The sequence below is a fragment of the Pelobates fuscus genome, chromosome 5 (genome assembly GCF_036172605.1).
Source record: "Pelobates fuscus isolate aPelFus1 chromosome 5, aPelFus1.pri, whole genome shotgun sequence".
In the NCBI taxonomy this organism is placed as follows: Eukaryota; Metazoa; Chordata; class Amphibia; order Anura; family Pelobatidae; genus Pelobates; species Pelobates fuscus.
In genome coordinates, this window is record NC_086321.1 from 233,326,406 (window position 1) to 233,350,999 (window position 24,594).

Sequence of the window (24,594 nt, forward strand, 5' to 3'; positions counted from 1 at the left end):
AGTCCAGTATTTGGGGCATCGGGTAGGTTCGGGTAAACAGAGGCCCGAGCCCGCCAAAATAGAGGCCATAGCAAATTGGCCCCAACCCCGCACTAAGACTCAGGTCCTAGCTTTCTTAGGCACAGCAGGGTACTATCGCAAGTTTGTCCCCGAGTATAGCACCCTAGCCAAGCCCCTCACCGATCTAACCAAAAAAGCCCTACCCAAGCAGGTATCGTGGTCCCCGGAGTGTGCAGCAGCGTTTCAAAGTCTCAAAGCAGCTCTGAGCAAAGCTCCAGTATTGGCGGCCCCAGACCCTAATAAGACCTTTCTCGTTCACACAGATGCCTCCATGTTTGGGCTGGGAGCCGTGCTGAGCCAGGTGGGGGAAGATGGCATGGAACACCCGGTGGCATACCTCAGTCGGAAGTTACTACCTCGGGAGGTTAGCTATGCCACCGTAGAAAAGGAATGCTTGGCGTTGGTATGGGCCTTAAAGAAGCTTCAACCCTACCTCTACGGCCGAGCTTTTACGCTACTAACTGATCACAACCCTCTTATTTGGCTCAACCGAGTCTCGGGAGACAATCCCCGGTTGTTACGCTGGAGTTTAGCGTTACAACCATACAATTTTACACTGCAGTACCGTCCGGGCAAACAGAACGGTAATGCGGATGGACTTTCCCGTCAGACAGACTCGGACTCTTAATGCTACCACCCGGACATCCCCTAGCCAACCCGGCAGGGTCTAGGCGGGTATGCCGACCCATGGAACTAAGGGGGAGTAATGTGAAGAAAAGAGACCCCAGCTACCTTTTTCTTCTATGTTTTGTGTTTAATTCCCTTTTTCTGCCAACAATAGCTTATCCGTTCGGCAGTTTGCATCACCGACAATTGAGTGTTCCCTGGGTGGCCGTTGTTTGTATAGCCGCCCGCCACGAGGAAAAGAAAACGGCGGCCATCTTGTCCACACGAGGCGAGTCAGCGGGACTTGGTCGTCGAGTGTCCGGAACTAAAATCGGACACTCGACCGTGCGAGGTACCGCTGAAAACTACCGGACGGCCGGTTCTCCCACTTGCCGAACACCCAGAAGAGCGGCATTCGGTAGTTATCCCCGTATGGACCAGGGGAACAATCGCTCCTATGAGCCAGGAGAGTATTTTCGGGACTTTTGACAGTTTGCGCCCTTTTTCCCAAGCGACCGACCCCACACACGGAATTCGTGGAACCATTTTGGGCAGGAGCCTCGTGTGTGGTCGGTAAACTAAGACTTCCACACTTTTTAAAAACCCCTGAACCGATCTGGGCGAAATTTGGATATGTTTGCCTCCCAGATCGGGGCTATCAGGGGATATGTATTTTGTGGGGATACCTTGTGGGGAAAGGGGTGTTCCAATGTTGGGGTGAAATGTGTGCCCTCTGCCTGGAGATAATTGATTTAACCTTTAACTTATCTCACTATCTTCCAGGCAGAGGAAGGGGCGTGTAGTACGAAAATACTGTACAGTGATTGGTAATATGTTTGTTTGTTTTGGGAGGTCCTCTTGCATGAGGACCCCCATAAAAGCCAGCCTGTTTCAATAAAGCTTTAGTTCTGTTACACCCTTCATGAAGTCTTGGCTCATGTTTGGGGAAAGGATACTCTAACTACTGGGAAGGATTGTCGTGAAGCTGTATTCATCTCTACCCCCTGCTGGAGTTATGATCACTTATACTCAGCAGTTGGAAAAGGAACAAAGGACTGCAGTAACATCTTCCCTGCAGGTCCTAACACCATGAAACAGAAGCTGATCCAAGTATAGTTTTACTTAAGGATAAATAAAAAAAGTTTATGTTTTGGTTTTGTTCTTTCATGATAGTTTACCGATAAATGCGTGTACGGTATATATTATACTGCTATATCGGTGCGCTTCTATACAACAAGAGTCTGCAGTGAGACAGGGATATGTTGAGCAATTTAACATGTAGACATTTTAATCAAAGAGTCATCATTAACATTTATTTTTATCACCAAGAAGCATGGATTTTGTCATAAAGCTGTATAGCGTATTGCTGTGCTCATGCACTTTTCACTTTAACTACATGCACTTTGGTGTTAATAATAAAGTACCCAGTTTATTGTAAGTGAAGACTGACACTTTTTGTCTGATGTAGAGGAGCCATAAAGAATTTTAAAACCCTCTTAGTAAAATGGTGTTTGCTTAGTAATAACAGTGAAATGTGGTGAAATGAAAAAAAAAAGCTGAACATTTTAAGTCAAAATGTTTTTTTTGCACAATTTTTTGCAATTCAATTTAAAGTTCTACAAATGTCACTGTTCAGTATGTATTAAAAACAACCATACCTTTTGTCTACTTTCTATTAACCGTTACTGTGCTTTTATGTTAAACTTTTTCTTTATCTTCTTATGTTTTCTCCCATTTGTTCTGTATTTTTTATCACTCTTATTTTTGCCTATTTTTGTTAATTACTATTCTTCAAATTTATTTCCCATTCTGCATTTTTGTTCCAATTCTACCGATAATTTATGTTTTTCTGTTAAATATCTCACTAACCTGTAAGATCTCTGCACTGACATTAATGAGGTTGAGATTCCACAATTGATACATACATGAAGGCTCTTGTCCTTAATATTATCAGTTAGATTGACCTTAATAGATGTCTTAAAAACACCCTTCTTTTTTACTTGCATATGCTATTAAGGAGGTTCTCCAAAAAGTTAAATCAATAAGTCAAATTTAGCTAGTTAGTTAGCTAGTTAGCTAACATAATTGTTAAATTACTTCAATTTCAAATAAATTCTGAAAATGTTTTATTCGTCACTAAAAGTCTAAGGTCCAAGTCTGTTATCTTATCAGAGTTCTTGTGGTTTGTAGCCATTAGCAGTATTAGGTAATCGTGATTGATTATACTGTAAAACCTTTCTTTTTTATGTAAATTTGATGTACATATGTTACATTTCAAATTGACATATGTTATCAGTCACATGAAAGTTCATATATATGTTTTATTGTTCACTGATAATGCTATGCTTTTTTTGTTGTAATGAACCAAATAAGGGAGAGCAAAAAACTGGGTGCAAGAGAATACTGAGAACAGACAACAGCTCAAATAGCCTGCCCTTCAGTGGGTCCTCGCTCAGATCTCAAGCTGGTTTCAGCTCATCTTACGCTATTAGAACAAGTAACAGGACCATTTGCATATCAGACTGATTCCATCCAGAAGGGTGGAACAGATACAAAATGCAGGCCAGCTCTCTCTGCACCAGAGATACGGCCAGGACCGGTGCAAGGATTTTGGTTAAACAGGCAAAGATGATTTTGGCACCCCCCCACACACCCACTCAACCAAAAGCATCTTCACCTGTGTGACCCTTAACTCACCTTTTGTTTCTTATCCCCTTTTTTACATGTCTTTTCCCCTTTAGTGTATCTTATCCTCTGTTTCCCCATCATGTGTCTTACACCTCCCTTGTGTATCTCTTACAAAGCCCCCTTTGTGTGTCTTACTCCCCAATCCCCTTTGTGTGTCTCCTTCTCTCCTATCCCATTGTGTATTTTACTTTTACCAGCTCCTTTGTGTGTTTATCTTCCACCACCAGCCCCTCTGTGACTCTGTTTTCTCTTTTCCAGCCCCTCTGTGTCTCTCTTACCCCCTACCCCTTTGTATTTCCACACCCAGGCCCTTCTGTGTGGCGCTTTCATCCCCAGCCCCTCTGTGAACTTTCTCACCCCCAGGCCCATCTGTGTGTCATTCTCACCACTCATGTCCTTCTGTGTGTCTTTCTCCACCCTCAGGCCCCCCCTGTTTTCCTCTCTCCTCCCCTCAATGTCCATTAGTGTTCCTCCCCCCCCTCTTTTTTAGTGGTCGCCCCCTACCCAGTGTTCCTTTTCCCTTCCCTCCCCTGTTCCTAAGTGCCCCCCATAATGTTCCTCTCCCTTCTTTTTTAGTGGTTGCCCCCTATCCCAGTGTTCCTTTTCCCTTCCCTCCCCTGTACCTAAGTGCCCCTCATAATGTTCCTCTCTCTCCCCGCAGTGTTCCTCTCCCCTCCCTCTTTTTTAGTGTTCTTTCCCTCATCCCATAGGGTTCTTTCCCCCCTCCCTCATAGCGTTCGTTCCCCTCTTCCCATGTCCCATAGTGTTTCTCCCCCTCCCCTGTCCCATAGAGTTATTTTTCTCCCTCCTCTGTCCCATAGTGTTCTCCCCCATTCCATAGTATTCTTTCCCTCCCTCCCCTGTCCCATAATGTTCTTACCCCCCTCCCCTGCCTCATAGTGTTCTTCCAACCCCCCTCCCCATCCCATAGTGTTCTTTCATCCCCCTCCCCTGTCCCATAGTGTTCCTTAACACCCCCCGTCCCATAGTGTTCCTTACAACTCCTCCTCCCATGTCCCATAGTGTTCCCCCCTCCACTGTCCTATAGTGTTCTTTCCCCCCTCCCCTGTCCCATAGTGTTCTCCCCCCTGTCCCATAGTGTTCTCCCCACATCCCATAGTGATCTCGCCACGGTCCTATAGTGTTCTCCCCCATCCCATAGTGTTCTTTCCCCCCTCCACTGTCCTATAGTGCTCTTTCCCCCCTTCCCTGTCCCATAGTCTCTCCCCATCCCATAGTGTTCTCCCCCCTATTTTATAGTGTTATTTTCCCATATTCCCATCCCATCCCCCCTCCCCTGTCCCATAGTGTTCCTTACCACCTCTCCCCTGTCCCATAGTGTTCCTTACCACCCATTCCCCTCCCCTGTCCCATAGCTCAGTGAGCACTTTCTTTCAGTCTGGATGGGTACAGGAAACATAAGTTTCTGTACTACGGTGCACGCTGCACGCTGCTTCGCTCAGTCACGCTACAAAGAGTGCCTGGGCCAGTGCACCCTAAGGCCTTATGGATACGCCAGCTCTTGATGGAGCAACCCTAGATGAACTTTCAACCTTGTCGGGCATCATCAGTGAGGTATAGCAGATATTCCTCTAGGCACTGTGAGCAAAGGGTCCACATTTGGATTACCCTTTAAACTTAGGTAGAGTAAAGAAAAAATATCAAATAATGATCAGGGTCGGGTATAATTATTTCCTCCCTATTCCTTTTTTTTTCCATTTTATTCTGTTATTTTATTATGTTTCATAATTAGTTTATGTTAATGTTTATGTTTAATATTGCCAAAAAAAACAACAACTTTTTAATAAAAAAATATTTGAACAGAATTGCAATTAATGAATTTAGAATACATATAACATATAAGAAATATCTATATTTCAGATATCTTTCTTGTTCTGCATTATAATACTTTAATTAGAATGTGACTATATGTGGCCAACATGTCCGATAAAGGAAGGCAATCATCCTTTGTCATTGTCCCCAAGTTGAATAAAATGCTACTTATTTTCCTCTCTATCTGCAGTATCTATACATAGATATTACTTTTATGATACTCTTAATATACGTTTAATATATTAATATAATATATGTTTCTAGAACATTGTAGTAATAGTTACTAGGCTTGGCCATTTGGATTCAGCAGAATACACTTTCAGTCGAATTTTGGCCAATTCGTCCATTCGTCTGAAGCATGAATAGCTGAATTAAAATGTTAACCATACAGAATCAGATGAAGAATGAATTCATTTATGCAATTCCTTCCTACGCACTTCCTGAAAAGAGACATCTAATGTGTTAACTTCCTTTATTGCACAGTCTATTTAATTTAAAATGTATTATCTTGTGCTCTGTTAATAGCCTTCTAGACCCTGCAGGAACCTCTTGTGTGTGATTAAAGTTCAATTTACAGAGCAGGAGGTAAAAGCTTCTAAAGTAAGTTATTACCTAAAAAGTAAATATTTTTTTCCATGCAAGCTGTCATAGCCAGGGGAGTTGTGGCTATGGTTGCATAAAAATGATTTAACTCCTAAATGACAGATAATTCAGCAATTAGACTGCTGCGGCATTGTTTATACACTAAAACGTCTTCAATAAGCTAAAGTTGTTTTAATGCGCATAGTATTTAAAAAAGCACTCCGTTAATTCTACAGCTTGTAAAAATTAAAGTCAAAATAGCAAAATGTTGTTAAAATATGGTTTTGGAAGAATTCTCCAACACATATGTAGTTATAGCTATTTTGGCCTAAATTTTGCAATTCATTTTTTTTATTTGGTATTATTCAGTGGTAAGTAAATAAGCCCCATTGTAACAGAAAGATCTTGCTAAGTGTGGAAAAAAAAGTTCCAGTTTTAGTCCATTGAAGTCAAGTAAACAGGCCTGAGACTTTTGCATACCTAAACCATAAGAAAATGATGTACATATTATAGAGTAAAAAATGCTTCTGATAAATAATGCATTAAAAATAAATAAATAAAAAATAATCCAATACCTGTGCATCAGCCAGCATAACATCCTTCAGCATGGGTTGTCCTTTGGGTTCTCCATTCTCCATCCTCACATAATGCACCTGGTACCCTCGGATTTGACCATGCTGCTTGTTGGACACAGGTGAACGCCAGGATACTTTAACAGATGTGGAGTTCACAGCCTCTACCTCGACTTTGCGAGGAGGACCACTAGGAACTAGAAGAACATCATTTGACAAAATAAAATTATAGGTATTGTCCCACACACTGTTTAAAAAAAAAAAAAAAAAAGATCTTGATGCAAACAGTAAAAATTCCAAACAATTCTGTTCTACAAATTTAGTGAAAAGATCAAAAAACATGACTGATGCAAAAATGGAAGAAGAAAAAAGGGTATCTGAGAAAGAGAAAAACATGTCAAAATGTTAAAAAGCCAAGGAAGATGCTTTGAAAAAATTCAAAGCATTTAAGTTGAAAGGTTGGTTGTACTGGTATAAATCATAAGACAAAAACAAGAGGTTTATAAGAAAATGATGTTTTTTTCCTACTGTAAAAAAGCTGACAGATTACTAGGCTATCTTCTTTTTTCTTATAGATAGGTTAATAATCACCAAACATCAGACAGTAAAATGGCTGTGCATCAGTTTCCACAAAAGATGTTAGAACAAAGAATCAAGAAAGTGAAAAATGTAAGGAAAATGTCAAGAATAGGGTAAAATGTAGATTAAAAAGAAGAAAAAGAAAGAAGAAAATTGAAAAAAACTGGAACAAAAAATTAAATGTATCCAGCATTATAGAGTAGAAGAATTTTTTGTATGTTAGAAAAAAGTGTGAAAATTGTCATCAATTATTAGTGACAAAAAATTCAGCCAGAAAAGAGAAGTAAAAAAAAAATAAAAAAATAACATACTTCCCATTATTCAGTTGTAATAGAAAAAAAAAATCAGAGGGGGTTTAAAATGTATAAATTGATGGAGAAGAGGAAACATACCATCTTCATCGGTCCGAATCAATATTGGAACACTCTCTGGACCAGGTCCGACATCAGTGTAAGCGATCATAGAGATTTGATATTGTGTCCATTTCTCCAGGTGTTCCAAAAGGTACTGATTAATGTCCGAGGAAATGCCCATAATTTCATGGGGCTTGTTATCTTCTCCATCCAGCAACATGTATTTGATGGTATAACCCGTGATAATGCCATTCTGGTTTTCCACCGGAGGAGGTAGCCAACTTACCAAGATGCTGGTAGAGCTTTGGCTGTTACATCTTATGTCTTGTGGAGGGGCTGATGGTTCTGATTTCAGTAAAAGCATTATAGGGAGGATTGGGTGTAAATATAGGAATGATCCAAAAATAAAAATGAGGAAGAAAAAGAAAAACAAAAAACAGAACAAAACCAAAAAATAACTAAATTGGGCAACTGAATGAGAACATAAAATGCAAAATAAAATATTTTAGGGAACAAAATGCACCTTGGCTTATTTAAATGAATAAACTAAAATAAACACATGAACAAAGAAGACAACATGTAAGGGAGGTATGAAGATGGAACCTAACAGCTATATTACCTACCTGTAGAATAAAATGTCCTTCAACCTACACCCTAGCAAAATTCCTTAAGTATCTATTCGTGCTGTCTGCAATTAAAGCATGTTCTATAAGAGGAAAGGTAGTCATCTATATAGGACTACTAATAATCCTTTATTCTAGAACAATTTTTGTAAGGCATATAGAGCAGTAAAGAATTTTAGATAATTGTATGTTTCTTGAATCATGCTTTAAGTGACATCCAGCTTAAATAATACTTGCTTTAAAAAATGAAAATTTAACAAACTCACTTTTAGAATAAAATAAGGGGAATCCCAAATAATGTTTGAAAATAACTTATTATAGAAGGACTGGTAGTACGAAGCATGCAAAATTATTTGGATACAAAGAGAATCTAAAGCAAAGGGTTTACCTACCAGAATACAAAACGGGCTTGATGGTTTGGACTTTAACTTTTACTTACCAGTATTCACCAGCTGCTATGCCAGCTCTCAGTTTTATTTATATTTTTTCTTTTTGGGGACATATTGTCTAATAAAGAATTAGTAACCCACCAGTAAACATCTACCAACATGCTTCAATATTTTTTCAATACTATCATATTATTGAAAACCACCACATATCATTACAGAAACAAAAACATTAAAAAAATACAACTAGTATTTATAGAAAAGTTTAGAAACAATTTTATATATATTCAACTCTCAAGATGAAAAGTGGCTAGCTCTAATGGCTACTTTTTTCAGGCACTGTGTAGATAAATGTAACTCTGCTCTCCAACTACCATGTTATCAAGCAAAGAAAAAAATACTTTGTTTATTTAGCTCTTCTAATTCTAAAGTTATGGGAACTTTGGAGGTTTTTTTTTTTGGTTTTTTTTTTTTACTTGTTTCCAGTAGAATAACAGAGGAATCAGAGGAGTGTCTAGACAGTTTAAAGAGACCCCCGCAGTTCTGGTAGTAGAAACCAGTTCCTAAAAACTCATTTTTCAGTTTTATAACATTGTTTGGGAGGTTTTAAGAAAGCTCTTCATTCATCCTCCCACTTATATGATAAGAGGAAGTTTAGTTTCCCCAGTGAACGACCCATGGTATGGCATAAGGTATGTCTATTAGGTCAATCTCCTTCACTTGGAAAAGCTCAGTTCTGCATGTTGTACCAGTTAATAATATCACGAGTACTTTTTTACTTTCTATATATTTAGGAGTCCTAATCAACTCTATCTCATTTTGTAGCCGCTGTGGTAGCGATGCCTCATTAACTTTGCACTGCAGATTACCCCAGGAGGGTGGATGTCCCAAGTAAGTGGGTTAAAGTCATAAGAGCTGGCATTTGGTTGTTTTAGAGTATGATGTGACAAAAATAAGATTCAGACTCATGCAATGTATGATGACATCAGTACATAAACTGAACTAAATCCTTATGTTATTTTGACCTAAGTCAGATGTTTCTAAACAATTTTTTAAAAACTTTGTGGGCCTAGAAGCTAGCTAAAGTTGATGGAGTGCCCTGAATTCTGAATTTTATATACCTATTAGTTAATCGGAATTGAAGAATAGTATGACATAGGAATTTGGGATGATAGTGTTCCATTTTGCAATTAATTACTTTAAAAGACTACAGAAGGTTCAGTAATAAGTTCCAATGAACAGCATAAGTGTTGAAGTGATTACATTGATTTTTTTTTTAAATGTTTGATAAATCTAAAGTGGCAAAATAAGAACATTGAAAACATTAAGATATAACTATTAACATCTATCAAATACAATCAAATTTCAACAATTACATTAAATGCTGAAATGTGTCACTCAGATAAATGCAAAAAAAGCATTGAATTTAAAAACAGCTTACATTCCCATCTGACCTGTCTATTTTACTTATTGTCTGTGTTTTGTTTTGTTTTGTTTTGTTATGCCATGTCTAGTCTACAGGTTTTCACAGTTCTAACAATTCAAAGGCTGCTTATTATATTTACCACACTAAACTGATATCTTTTCTAATCAGAAATGTTGAGTTAAAAAACAGTAATTTTATATTTCCTGAATCATAGCTCCTAATTTGCATTGGCAAAACAACGGCCAAACATAGGAGTCATAGGAAAATATCTGACTCTTCAATGAATCTTCCTGCAGTGGGTGATAATGAGAACATTTGAGAATTCAATATCTTTTCTAGAGATTGAAGCAATATGGATCATAAAACAAGAACAACTCTTATGGTTGAAAGTAATTACTCCTTAGGTACCCTTTTTTATGCTTAGCTTCTGATGTCATATGTTAGAGAAGCAACAAAAGCGATAAGTAGTGCGTTACTATAGAACCTATCTCAACATCAACCTGAATAATAATGGATATGATCAAACAGCTAATTAACTGCCATTTTGTAAAATAACTAAGTGATACCATTAGCCTTCACATAATTAATTCACGATTTCTGAATAAAGCTAGAATACATAATAATCAGATATCTGATGCGTAGTAAGGTTTTCAGCCAACTACAGCAAATGTAATATTTGTCATTGAATTATTATTAATTAAGTTTGCATCATGTATTTTTCTTTTTGGAGAAATGCAATAAATAACAAAATAATAAAATCTCTGAGAATAAATATCTCAGTTTATTCTCCAAAATAGCAACATTTCATGGACACTGCTATTGGACAAGATTTCTCAACTTATATGTAAGTAATGGATGGTTATTTTTTTTTTATATTTTATATTTCAAATAGTATAGTAATCCTGGTATATATATATATTGTTACTATAATCAATATTCAAAACAAATATCTAAAACATACTGACGCATATCTGAATCAGCTAAATTGTTAATATATTGGTTTGTATGTTGAGTTGTTCTTGTCTCATAACTCCATTACAGTTTATCTGTTATCACTTACAAAACTGTTCCCTTTTTCTATTTCCTCTGTATTTTAGCCTTGTCCATTCCACAAGTCTATACAGTCTATGAACCATGGCAGTAAATATTTCAGGAGAGAGACCTACTTGACTGCAATGTTCTAGCAGTGATTTCAGCAGTAGAGGCGCCAAGACCCAATGGAGCACGAGCAGCTAAGCGGAAATAGTACAAGCTGTTGGGCTTCAGTCCTTGCAGACGATATGTGGTGGCTGGTTGGATGGTATCCAATTGCTGTTAAAAGACATAACAGAGGACAATGTGAGAAATCGTTATTAATGGAATTATAATCTAATCAATCTTAAAAAAAAAAAAAAAGATATTGAACTAAACAGAAAATAGTATACAATTAAAATGTAAAAAAGAAGTAGCTCTAAAAGATGTTATGACTGAGAACCTAATAAGAATGTAACTGTTGAATATAGTACGGGAAATTGGTCAAATTGAGATGGAAAGGAGGTAAAGCCAAGTCGATGCTACTGAGCAATAATTAGTGCTAACCATAAATGTAATTAAATATTATATTATATACTGCTTTAAAGGTGTGGTTGCAGAGCAAGCCTTGTCTGCAAAAGTGGAGCTTTTTTGCTACATACAAAAAGTCTCCTATTTAAGATTAAGATTATTTTTGAGATATATGCCTTACAGAGACCATGTAGTCACTAAACAACTTAAGCTTAATGAAGAAGTTTTGGTGTAAAGACCACACCCCTGCAGTCTCAATGTTGAATTCTCGGCCATCATTGAGCTGTGCTGTGACTATAGTGTCCCATTGATTTCATTTTAAACCTTTCCTGAGGTGGTAATGACACTCCAATGTCCTTTTAGTGTATATTTTAATGTACATTTCATAAGTTTTACAACACAATCCAGTTCAGTTCTGGAACAGTAGGGGAACACTATTTATTTACACTTTTACATACTGTGTTCCATAACAGGGAAGAGATTCATATTTTTGTGCTTTTTAAATGATTTTAACATTTTTTGAATATTTTATATTTTAGTATTTTAATATATTTTTTTGAAGTGTTCATATTTTAAAAATTTATATTTTCAAAATGTATCCAAAAAATATTAAATCATTAGAAAAGCTTATCCAAAAATATTAAACTGAGGCCGTAATAGTTGTTTGAATTTCAACATTTAATTTTTTAGAACTCACAAACTAATAAATGTTAAATAAAACGCATGTGTGTATCTTATTAGACATCCTGAGAAGTGACAGGTCCCTTTTAAGCAGTTTAAAGCTTATAGTCACCAGATCCAGTATAACTTGATGCAGTGGCACTGGTGTCTATAGGCTGTCCCTGCAGGCTTTTTTAATGTAAACACTGCCTCTTCAGAGAACATTCCCTATTGATATGCATTGATTTGTTACCGTATTTATCGGCGTATAACACGCACTTTTTCTCCCTGAAAATAGGGGGAAAATGATGGGTGCAATGATGGGTGGGTTATACGCCGATATCCCATATTTACTTACCTGTCTTGAAGCGTGGGCCGGTGTTCAGCGTGCACCGCGGTACTGGAACTTCAATTTCAGGTTCCGGTTTCCGGCGGGACTGAAACAAAAGTGTTCACACTTGTGCACACTTCCTTTCAGTCCCGCCGGAAACCGGAACCTGAAATTGAAGTTCCTGTACCGCGGTGCGCGATGTGAAGCCGGCCCACGCTTCAAGACAGGTAAGTAATTATGGGACAAGGGAAAGTGCACTAGGGGACACTATGGGAGGGGGGGACACTATGGGAAGGGGTGGAGAATACTATGGGGGGGAGAATACTATGGGGGGGAGAATACTATGGAAGGGGGAGAATACTACGGGAGGGGGGAGAGAATACTATGGAAAGGGGGGGAGAATACTATGGAAAGGGGGACACTATAGGATGAGGGGGGGAACACTATGGGAGGGGGTGGAGAATACTATGGGAGGGGGTGGAGAATACTATGGAAAGGGGGGGAGAATACTATGGAAAGGGTGGGGGGACACTATGGGATGGGGGGGCACTATGGGATGAGGGGGGGAATACTATGGGAGGGGGGGAAATTTACTGGAATTTCCTTCTTAAAATGAGGTGCGTGTTATACGCCGGAGCGTGTTATACGCTGATAAATACGGTAATTAAAGGACCACTCTAGTGCCAGGAAAACATACTCGTTTTCCTGGCACTAGAGTACCCTGAGGGTGCCCCCACCCTCAGGGACCCCCTCCCGCCGGGCTCTGGAGAGAGGAAGGGGTTAAACTTACCTCTTTTTCCAGCGCCGGGCGGGGAGCTTTCCTCCTCCTCTCCATCTTGATCGCGACGTCATCGGCTGAATGCGCATGCGCGGCAGGAGCCGCGCTCGCATTCAGCCGGTCGCATAGGAAAGCATTTACAATGCTTTCCTATGGACGCTTGCGTGCTCTCACTGTGATTTTCACAGTGAGAATCACGCAAGCGCCTCTAGCGGCTGTCAGTGAGACAGCCACTAGAGGATTTGGAGGCTGGATTAACCCTCATTATAAACATAGCAGTTTCTCTGAAACTGCTATGTTTATAAAAAAAAGGGTTAATCCTAGAGGTACCTGGCACCCAGACCACTTCATTAAGCTGAAGTCGTCTGGGTGCCTAGAGTGGTCCTTTAAGGAGATGCTGATTTCCCTCCAAATGGGAAAGCATTGGATTGACTGAGCTCATCAAGTTTGATGATTTCAGCCATGGAGGCAGAGCCTGAAGTTGTCAGCTTTGGTAAGACTGGCGCAATGAGAGAGAAAAGGTGGGTAAAAACACCTATACAAAGCGATGGAAGGGAGCCAGACACCTAAATAGTGGGTTTAACACTATAGTGTCAGGAATATATGTTTGTGTCCCTGACACTATAGGGTTTCTTTAACTAGAGTTTCAAATGAAATAAAAATATAAAATACATACACCTGCATCTAAAATGCTACAAATATTAAAATGGTTAGTCCAGGCTAAAAACAGCTCCCTTCTCCTTTGTGTTTTATAATGTAGTATACATTTTGTACAGACAATACATCTAATGCATAAAAAAGTATTTTTAACATAAATAATTACAATCTGTGATCACATTGCATTCTGCAATTAGACTGTATATTAAATGTTTTAATTAGCAGACAGACAGACAGACAAATAGATCTATTTTTGTACTGATCCTCCTCTCTTTCCCATCATTGGTTACTTTTGCTCACTTGATCTGTGAACCAAATAGTGGGGGGAAATGCCCCATTTATATTATGTATATATTGGACAGGCTGAACTGTCAACTGAGCTAGTGTTGGAGGTTCTAAACTAAGTCTATCTGCAATACGCTACCTCTGATATAGCTCAAAGGATCAGACAATCTTTACAGTGCTATTCAAATCCATGGAACAACAACTGACAATTTGCATATGTGACATCAAACACATTCAAAATAGTTAATATGCATGTGCATGAGACATGGATCACGCATGCATGAGTTCTCAAATTCAATGTTTTAAAATGCAGAGGACTTCAGTATGCACAGTAAATTTTCTGCTATTGTGAATGAGATAAGTGATACATAATATAAAACTGGAGGCAGTCGTACTTTACATTTTATCTTTTTACTTTGATAAAAGGGCACAGTCATGCTGGTAACAAAGCAATCATATTTTTTTTATTAATGTATATAATCAGTAATTTCCACTGAGTGGGTGGACAAATAGGTAAAATGAACAGGGTAAAGTGCTAGCATGGGTACGTCATTGTGGCGTGCTGAGGTTTCGAGCATAGAAATTAGATGTACGTTCAGGCAAACATACTGTAGCATGCAATATCCATAAAAGATGGGACCGAGATTTCTTCTACACGCTTTCCTCATATTTCTCATGCAAAGGAGATGTATTTATAAATTTAAAAAAAAACAAGGATCCGCCATGCATGAGGAAACATAACAGAAAGCTTGAAAAGTAGTGTAAATCCCACAAGCACAATCCTACATCTCAACATCTCAGAAAAGATCTGATTTCATGATATTTTGTCATCAGTACACATGTACTGGGCAGTAGCCATTTCCTTGTCTTTGTTTAAAGGACCACTCTAGGCACCCAGACCACTTCAGCTTAATGAAGTGGTCTGGGTGCCAGGTCCCTCTAGGATTAACCCTTTTTTATAACTGCTATGTTTATAATAGGGTTAATCCAGCCTCCAAATCCTCTAGTGGCTGTCTCACTGACAGCCGCAAGAGGCACTTGCGTGATTCTCACTGTGAAAATCACAGTGAGAGCACGCAAGCGTCCATAGGAAAGCATTGTAAATGCTTTCCTATGCGACCGGCTGAATGCGCGCGCAGCTGTTGCCACACATGCGCATTCAGCCGAAAGGGAGGATCGGAGGCGGAGAGGAGGAGGAGAGCTCCCCGCCCGGCGCTGAAATAATGGTAAGTTTTAACCCTTTACTCTTCATCCAGCCCGGCGGGAGGGGGTCCCTGAGGGTGGGGGCAACCTTTAGGGCACTATAGTGCCAGGAAAACGAGTATATTTTCCTGGCACTATAGTGGTCCTTTAATATCTAAATTGATGAAACTATGCACTTCATCATTTTCAAGGTAATAAGTGTCATACACCCACCATTGTGGGTAATGTAACATTGATTTGGGATACATTTTCATGAGCAAAAACATTGTATTTTTCAAGCAAATTGCATGGACACGTAAATTACTTGTAAATCTAAGTACCATTTATAATAGTGATACTGCCATGCGGAATTTTAAAATCTAGCAAGTTATGCTTTTTTGCTTATGTTTTTATAAATAGGGCTGTTATTTAAAGAAGCAGTAGTGATTAGAGGGCCAGAAGTTCGCAAGTGCCGTTTTAGAATGGCTTAACTTCTTATATGTGGTCTGTCAGGACTCCCTGCCTTCCCCACATCAGTCAGAGAGCTGGGAACTGGTAAGCCCCGGATCACTCTCAGCCATTAAGTTAAGCTCTGCACTGCACAGGTTATCTAAACAAATGTTTTGGTCACTGTCTGAAGTAGTAAACACAGGGAGCACCACCCAGCAGACCCCCAAGGTAAGTATTCAAATTTCTCTAAAACAGTCTGACTACATACAATGAGGGGGTGCCAGGGCTCCCATGGCATCATAATACTAGAGCACACTATAGAGGTTATGGTGTTTAGAGTGTTCCTTTAATCAATACTAATGTATACATCTGGTAGAAATGAACATTTCAACTTACCTCCTCTCCATGTTCCCCTTCCTTATAGTACAGCTCATAATTTGCTATAGTATCTGACCGAGGTGGGCTCCAGCTAAGGAGAATGCTGGTTTCTGACTCTGCTTCAGCCTTGAAGTTTAGTGGCTGACTAGGAACTGCAGAAATAAAAGTTTTATTAACTACTATAAACATGAGTGCTAATGAATACTTAACAGTATTTATTACACAACATTACTTTTTTTAAATCCTAGATTGCATCATTTTATGTATAGAGCGAGAGTGAGTAAAATGTTTTTTTTTTTTCCCCTGGATTAGGACCATATATTTCAAACTGTTGATAAGCATTTTTACTGAACAAAATCGGTGCTCCATATAAAAAAAGTAAGTTTCTAAATGAAATAGAAAACATGGCACACTATTAAACTAGCCACAAAATATTGTGAGACAATAGTATATAGTATGGATTTATTATGCAATTAATGTATATATACATATATAGAATCACTTTCTCTCTTTCTCTCTCTCTCTCTCTCTCTCTCTATATATATATATATATATATACAGTATACAGAGAGAGATATAGATAAATAGATAAATAGATAGATAGATAGATGGATAAATAGATAGATAGATAGATAGATAGATGTAATGCTGGGCCTGTAGTTGTGGAAGGGGCTTGGTTTCTCTTTTTAAGGGACGCCAGACCTCTCTCCATTACCGTTTCTGGTCTGGCGATTTGCCTCTCCCACCGCTCCCTTTTCTCAGATCATTATCTAAGGTGGGCCCTCTTTTATTACAGGCCTACCGCATCGTCGGTTCCGGCACACCACAACCGACTTTGTCATATTACTGTGTGTCTCTTATTGTTTCAGATTAACAAATATATATTTGATCTTTTTATCATGTACATACATTACTGAATGTTTTTTTTTTAAAGGGGATACAGTAAACAAAATTGCTTTCTAACTATTTAATAGAATCTGTGTTTATTGGAGAGCCAGTTCCCTCAATGCATGCGTGGTTTGTTTTATCTGCCGATGATTTCAGTAATGTTCTTTTGCATTTTGTATTTACTCTAGATTTTCTCGTGTGTGGTAGCTGGTATGGCTTGGTAAAGTCGCAGACCATTTTCTCCCTTTCTATTAGGGATGTCATGTTTAAATCAAGGCTTTATGTTTAAATCAAGGCTTTATGGCCTTGAGGTTCTTATGATACACCTGTATTTTTAGAATACATGCTTATTCTTAGTTCTGTGTCACTCAGTCATACATAGAATCAACAGAAGCCACATGCACCAATATGGTATCAAGATGAGCCTATATTCCCACAGAGTCAATAAGAACACTTTACACCATCAACAAAATGGCATATATTTGCAAAACAAATTCCACTTTACAGCTAAAGTATTTATTAAGGTTTAAAACGTTAAACAGTTTTTAAAACAATGGTTAAATATATATACGTCACAGCCAAAATGTAAAACCTTACCTCCAGTTTGAGTGATGACTTGTATTTCATTAGAAAGTGGCCCATCTCCAACTGATGTAAAAGCAAGGACCTTAACAGAGTATGTTTTTTGAGGTACCAAACTTCCTATTGTGGTAATTTGACTCTCTGCTACATTATGTTTTGACCAGCTGTTAATATGTTGAGTAGGATCCATTGTATAATATACACGATAACCTTGGATCTGTCCATTTGGTTCTTCTGGTTCTTCCCACTGAACTAAAATAGTGGTTGAGCTTAGCATCCGTGCCTGCACATTCCGAGGGGCACTTGATGGTGCTTGTTCTGCTGTCCTTGTCATAACTGGCTCACTGGGAGGGCCCCTTCCAATGTTATTAACAGCAACAATCTTAAATTCATATTCTGAGTATGGGCTCAGGCCTGCAACACTATATCGTGTTGTAGCTACACCATCAATTTCTTTATATTGTTCCTCTGAGCTTTTCGGTTTGTGTTGGATTATATAGTACGAGACAGGCTCTGGATTACCAGAATCCCAAGTCAATGTGATGCTAGTAGCAGTGCTTTCAGTCACCATAGGAGTTCCAGGAGGTCTAGGTAAGGCTAAAGATACAATAAAAAGAGCTATAATAATATTCATTCAAATTACCTAGTTTCAGTTAAAAAGATATAAATATGTATCTAATATTGATCATAGTTGCTTTCTCTACTGATAGTTTAAAGGAAAGGTTCAGGAAGCTAAATCACATTGATTAAAAAACAAATCATGTTTTGATGTATTTTTTCTGTGTCATTAGATGCCTGTTTTCCAGTGGAAGACTGCAAAGTTTTTCTGGGCAACACTGAGTTCAGTTAATCCTCCCCATATTATTTATATTCACATATTATAGTAGTCAATTATCAGGGTATGATTACTGCTGTTGCCAATCACTATAGTTGAAAAAATGTATTTTTAGAAGAATATATTTTTTAATATCTTTGCATATGAAATCGGTGTATATAAAGTATTTTGCTTTTGTACATCTTTGTATATATCATACGAAGAATATAAATCTGGTTAACGACATGATTTTTAATGAATATTACTTTTGTAAACTATTGTATGACAGCTGATGATGTAATCATTTCCAGATGCTATCACCAGTACCTTTAGAAATATAATTTAAACATAAACAAACACAAATAATAACCTTTATATCATAAATCATAACAATAGATAAATTCAGTATGTACATATTTCTATCATTAAAAATTACAGTGTTCCTGTTTTTTATGAATCTTGAATTCTTATATAACTAAAGAAAGTATAGAGATATTGAACCTATGTTTATACAAACAGTAACTTATATTATCATCATTTACATATAACCAACATATCCTGCAGCTCATAACAACTGAAGAATGGGGATATATGACTACAAGTAATCGACATACAGAATTATATTTGTAGAGACAAGAGGTGAAGAAGGCACTGCTCAAATTGCCCTTCCTAGCCTTATATAAAGGAGGTGGTTCTGTCTCCAGCTCTATTGAGCTCTATGGAGGATCCCTCGTCTTGTTGGATTTCCCATAGACGTTAAAAGCAGTACTCTGCAGAGGCCGAGGAGGACCACATTGGATCAAGATGGCAGCACCCGCAAGGGACACGTTCAGGCAAGTAAACTCACCTTTACCTAAACTCCTCATCCTGCAGCAGTGATGTCACCATCAGGGAATTTTGAGAAATCATCAAAGTCCCCAAACTGTGACAGTGCCACTTTTTAGAGAAATAGATTAAAAAAATTAAGGAGGAAACAATAGGAGAAAATTCTGTTTGAGGTGACAGCATCACTTTAAGCCGTGAACACAGTTTACAATGTATTTATATTTAAGTTTTAAGTTCACTCAGACAAAACAACTCTTTATTATATAGTGCAATACATTCCATACTTCTATGAACTAACATTGGATTTATCTAAAATTTCCACAAAACCAAAGACCATTCATGTTTTGTGTTAGTCCTGTTTTGTGAATGGCTCTTGATTTTTTGAAATGGCTCATTATGTTGATTATATTCATAAGCACTGCTATTCTAAGGTTTTGTTGGCTTGTTGGCTTCTGACTTCAGTTCTCATATCCTGATTACATTTATGGATCTCAAGTTCAGCATATGGATCATCCCATTGGAATGTTATACTGACTCTTCCTCAGCCACTTTGCATTATATTCATATACTCTTGACACTCACTGGCCCAGCTCTTCTCAAACTTCTCTACCCAAAGGACTCATTTACTAACCTCCAGTTTTATCTCCTCCCTGGACATTGTACTTAATTCACAAGTCTGCTGTTCCACTCCCATGTGACCTCCTATACCTACTAAGATAGTTGACACTATTAACTAAGGTACAAATAAATGTTGTGACAGTGTTCCTGCTATTACTGTCCAAAGGAGGTCTGTTAATAGTGTGTTAAACTGAAAGCAGTATTGAATCAAACATTTAACCATTTATTTGCAAAGCTATTCCAAAGATTACTACATTTTTGTGGTCTCAAATATCACTTGCTGCTTTAAGTATTATAAAGTAAAGTCTTTTAATTTGCTATTCAAGTTATTGTGTCCACCTATCATTGCAAAAGTCAACACCATCACTACCAGGAATCGTGACAATCTATCTTTGGTAAATCCACAGTTGTTACTGAATATAAATTTGCTTATGGCAATACTATATTTAGTTGTAATTAGATAGACAGAGAGAAAGAGCTATAGATTAGGCAGATATGTTCATTTAAGAGGGTTCCTTTAAGAGTCGGTCCTCTTTACCTCTTTGTTCAGTCAACTTTAGTTTTCTTGTCATTTACTTGCTGGATTATTTCCCATTTTAAAATGGTTAATTTTGCAGAATATATTAGCAGTGATAAATAATAATAATAAAAATAATGAGAACAAAAGTCCTTTATACATATTTTCTCTCCACTGTCACAGCTAACAAGTAGTACTTTCTGTTTTTTGTTTATAACTTTGCTGACATAAACATGTATTCTTAATGCTATAGTGTCTCCTCACCATATACTTAGAGTTCCCCCTATTGTTAAAATAAATAAATAATGGAAACAAGGTTTTTATTTACCTTTTTTTGAGCATCAAAACTCACTCACTGGTGCCACTCACTCCTACTCTTGCTATGTCATTCTGGAGGTGTCGCTTCTTGTCTTCTCGTCTAATCCCATATTTCTCATAAGGAAGCATTGGGACGAGATGTGCATATATCCAATCAAATGCTACCAACGTCCCATAACCAAGTCAAACTCGGTTATGAGTGTGGCAGCTCACTCCAGTGATTGTCAGGAAGACAGCCACTAGAGGTGTGTTTAGCCTTGCATTTGAAACACGGTCATATCTACTAAACAGCAGTATTTTTTATTGCAAAGCTAAAATAGCCAGGTTCTCTCCACCATGAAAACTTCACTGAGATGAAGTGGTCTGGGTGCCTATAGCTCCCCTTTAAACTATGTTATAAAGGAATAGACCTGAAAATAATGCTATGTTTTCTATAAATTGTCACTGTCACTTAACATTTCTTTACACCAGTTTTAAAAACAATGTTTAGCAACAAACATTGGTATGTGCATATAAAATGTCAACTTTGCATCCAGAATATTGTTTGCTTAGCTAAGCTGATGATCATGTTGAGCAGTAATGGTCTCAGTGACCTTACATAGTAGTCTTCCGGATGATACAAGGAATGTGAAGAGGAGGATATTTCTCCTTATATAAGTGTGTTTGTATAATACACAAGGTGGCAACAGGTTCTCATGTATGGCAATGATATCCTACTAAATATAAATGTTATAACATTCATTGCACTTATGTTTAGACATGCATTGAGATAATGCTACCTTTTACAGTTATCTGTGCAATTGCTTCTATAACACCAAGAGTAGACATGGCAACACATGTATAATTGGCCGACTGTCTGACATCAGTAAGTTCAAGAACATTTCTTCCAATTGGCATGTCATCCTCAGGAGTTAGGTCTTCAGCACCCAACATCCATTTCACATAGGGCATTGGTGATCCCACTGCTACACAAGTGATATTAACACTTCCACCAGGCATGATCTCATGATTCGTTGGTGGAATAGAAAATCTTGGTGCAACTCGTCGAACTGAACAAAATAAAAACAGAACACATGATAATAAATACAAATAATAAATACATATTTTGCTATGAGGCATGCACATTACACACATACTTGTAAGATAATGATTTAATTACATATAAGCTACATACAATTAACGTATAAACATAGAGTATTCTGAATGTAAATATTACAGTGTGTACATTAAAACACAGTGACTCAGACCTAGATCCCCACAATATACCAAATACTGTACAAAACACATACATCATGCAAATATATATGTATATATTAATACACATACATTTTACTTTTTATATACATATATATTTAAAAGAAGGACTGGAGGATTGCCAGCATGCTCGTGTCACAAAGCTTCAAATGCTGAGTGCTTCCAGTCAATGTGAATTAATGTGTTGGACCACATTGTCACATCACAGCCCTGACGCACAGCTTGAATACACAGAAAGGACTGTTTAGTTCACTTTCAGAAGTAAAAGTGGATGCAGCCTACAGACCTTGCACTGACACTACAACAGAAATAAAAAAAAAAAATCTACATATGTGACTTTATAGTTCACACTATAAAAAAAAAAAAAAAAAAAACTAAGACAGACCTGGATTAGGTCATGCATGCAAGCAAATGACTGAGGTCTAGGCAACCATGCTTTGGGAGTTTTAGATTTAGAATTCATTTTAGATATTTATATTATCTTTTTTTTGTGTACCATGTATATCTGCACTTGACAAAGCAAAGAGGACATGGGAGGTAAAACAAAACTTAAAAGAAAAAAGTAGTTGGGTTGTGACAAGAGTGGGAATCTAAAGAAAGAGGGGATAACACAGAAAGGGCAGTTTTTGATTAGGCTGAAGTTGTTAAAATTGTCAGCATACCAAACATGGCAGGGTAACATTCACAGTTTAGTTATGCATATACTAAAGGAAAAAGCAACAACTACTGGATCATGAGCAGTTTCTGTATAAGGTAGTAGGGCATCAATAACTGGTTAATAGTAAATAAACACACATACACTTTGTAGGATCTACACTAACAAGCAGTAGGGTTAAAAAGATCACTGCTTCAAATATTCAGTTGTTGCAAAAAAGTGCAATAATGGATAAACTGTAAGTTTTGGTGCTTGGCCAAAGCTAAAGCTAAAGCTTGTGCCCAAAATGATAATTTGTATAACATTAATTGTTTGACAAACATGTACCTCTTATGTAAAAAAAAAATATATATATATATATATAGTATAAATATTGTCCCAATTTTTGTTATTGAGAAACATATAAAAATGCTTTTAAATCACTTAGATGTTGATGCACACCCATCAAAAATAATACATCTATTTAGCTATATCCATGCAGTGTATGAGTAAAGAATATCTCATACAATAAATTGTGTATTCAAAATATATGGTTTAAATTACATTTATATGTAAGTGAAAAAAATATCTTCCTTTTTTGGTTTCTTAATTTCTCTTTTGCCATAAGTGCACCAACAGAACATAAAATTATACAAAAGACAAAAAAAAAAAAGAAAAAAAAGAATGGACTGCATAGTCTATGACTATTTTTGTGAATAATTGAAGAAGGTCTTACTAGAGTGATCTTGTGAAGGTATGACAGGCAGGAGTGTAGGGGACAAAGGGCAAGCAGTTTACATTGGCATACAACAAGCAATAATAGAACATGCAGAAAATACAGTTACAGTGTGGCATAAGGTACTCCTCAAAAAAAAAAGAAGAAAAAAAACACCTGCATGCCGATCAACATATCAAATGCAGTAATCTATGCAGGCATTAATATTAAATCAATGTAACCAGACCAAAGGTTGCCATGCGCTCAAGAACATTCTCCCATGCATCACAGTTAGATATCAGCAAGCACAGTAAGCCAGGACTAGCGCTTACACTGCTAAAACATGACATTTAACAACAACAAAAAAATAATAAAAATAAAAAAAATCACAATGCAGCAACATTCATTTCATTTGTATTCTTTGTTATTGTTGAATTAATATTTTTGTAAGGTGGGTAAAAAGTAAAAAACACACCAACCTTCTCGCAGCTCTGAGGGATGTAGGGGTTTGATGCAGAACACAATGAAATGAGGAAAGGAGAAAAACAAGGGAAACACAGAGAGAGTAAAAAGGCCATATCAAGGCTTTCAACTGCTTTTCGAACATGTTGTAAAATCTCCCTAACCTTTCAATTACGTCAGCATTTTTCCAGGTTAGAAACAATAGCTAGCTATTTATTTATTTTTTTTGTATTTTGTTTTTTTGGGAAATTCCATATTTGTTTGGAAAAAAAAAATAGAAGGATCCTTTGATGTTTATAAAGTATTTTTTTTAATAAAAAGAAAAACCTTAGATAGGATCATGTAGCAACCTTTTCTTTGAATTCTGACGCATTAGTCATGTAAATACTCCTTTAAACAAAATTTTAAGAGCAAGCTAGATATGTTCCTAAGGCTGCAGACACTACAGTAATGATCTGAAAGCCACATCTGCTGTAGGACATAGGCCCTTTCACCTTAGTGATCTATTATTATATGTATATATTCATATATAATTGGTTATTCAGCTGTATTGTTATAACTTTTTTAAATAGATTGTGGCTACTCGTACAGATTAGAATTACTTATTTATTTGATAAGACTTATTGAGTTTATTATTTACTCTTTTGACAAGCATACATTTCCTGTTGGGCAGGATGAGATAGACCATTAAATTAAAAGGATACTTTTTTTTGCTGCTTTTCAAATAATTTTGATTACTTTTTAGAATCATCTGACTGTATGCTCATAATTCACCCATGTCATAAGGACAAACAATTTAGTTTTATGGAGCAGTCAGTTCATTACTGTAGTGGAAAGGATTACATTTTCCATCAAATATATAAAAAAAAAAAAAAGAAAGAAAAAAAAAAGTAGAAAAGTATTAAAATAAGTGTGATGAAAAAATAAATACAGGTATGCTCTGTATACATGCTTTTTAAGGTTAGAATGTTATCCACTTCAAATTCTATGTTAAAA

General features: G+C 37.1%; 1 protein-coding gene across 16 annotated transcripts in view; it reads right to left on the reverse strand.

Annotated features, from left to right (window-relative positions):
- The window catches only part of PTPRD (protein tyrosine phosphatase receptor type D), a 1,559,142-nt gene that overhangs the window by 125,302 nt on the left and 1,409,246 nt on the right, over window positions 1-24,594 (reverse strand). For 11 of the 16 annotated variants that reach the window (XM_063455118.1, XM_063455126.1, XM_063455125.1 and 8 more), the window contains 6 exons: window positions 21,313-21,582; window positions 17,457-18,038; window positions 15,990-16,123; window positions 10,875-11,019; window positions 7,313-7,618; window positions 6,345-6,538 (listed from right to left, as the gene is read on the reverse strand). In XM_063455118.1, coding sequence (XP_063311188.1) covers window positions 6,345-6,538; window positions 7,313-7,618; window positions 10,875-11,019; window positions 15,990-16,123; window positions 17,457-18,038; window positions 21,313-21,582 — 1,631 coding nt within the window. Of the gene's footprint in view, window positions 1-6,344; window positions 6,539-7,312; window positions 7,619-10,874; window positions 11,020-15,989; window positions 16,124-17,456; window positions 18,039-21,312; window positions 21,583-23,615; window positions 23,811-24,594 lie in introns of those variants that run through there. The other 5 variants (XM_063455128.1, XM_063455127.1, XM_063455129.1 and 2 more) reach the window with 3 other exon arrangements.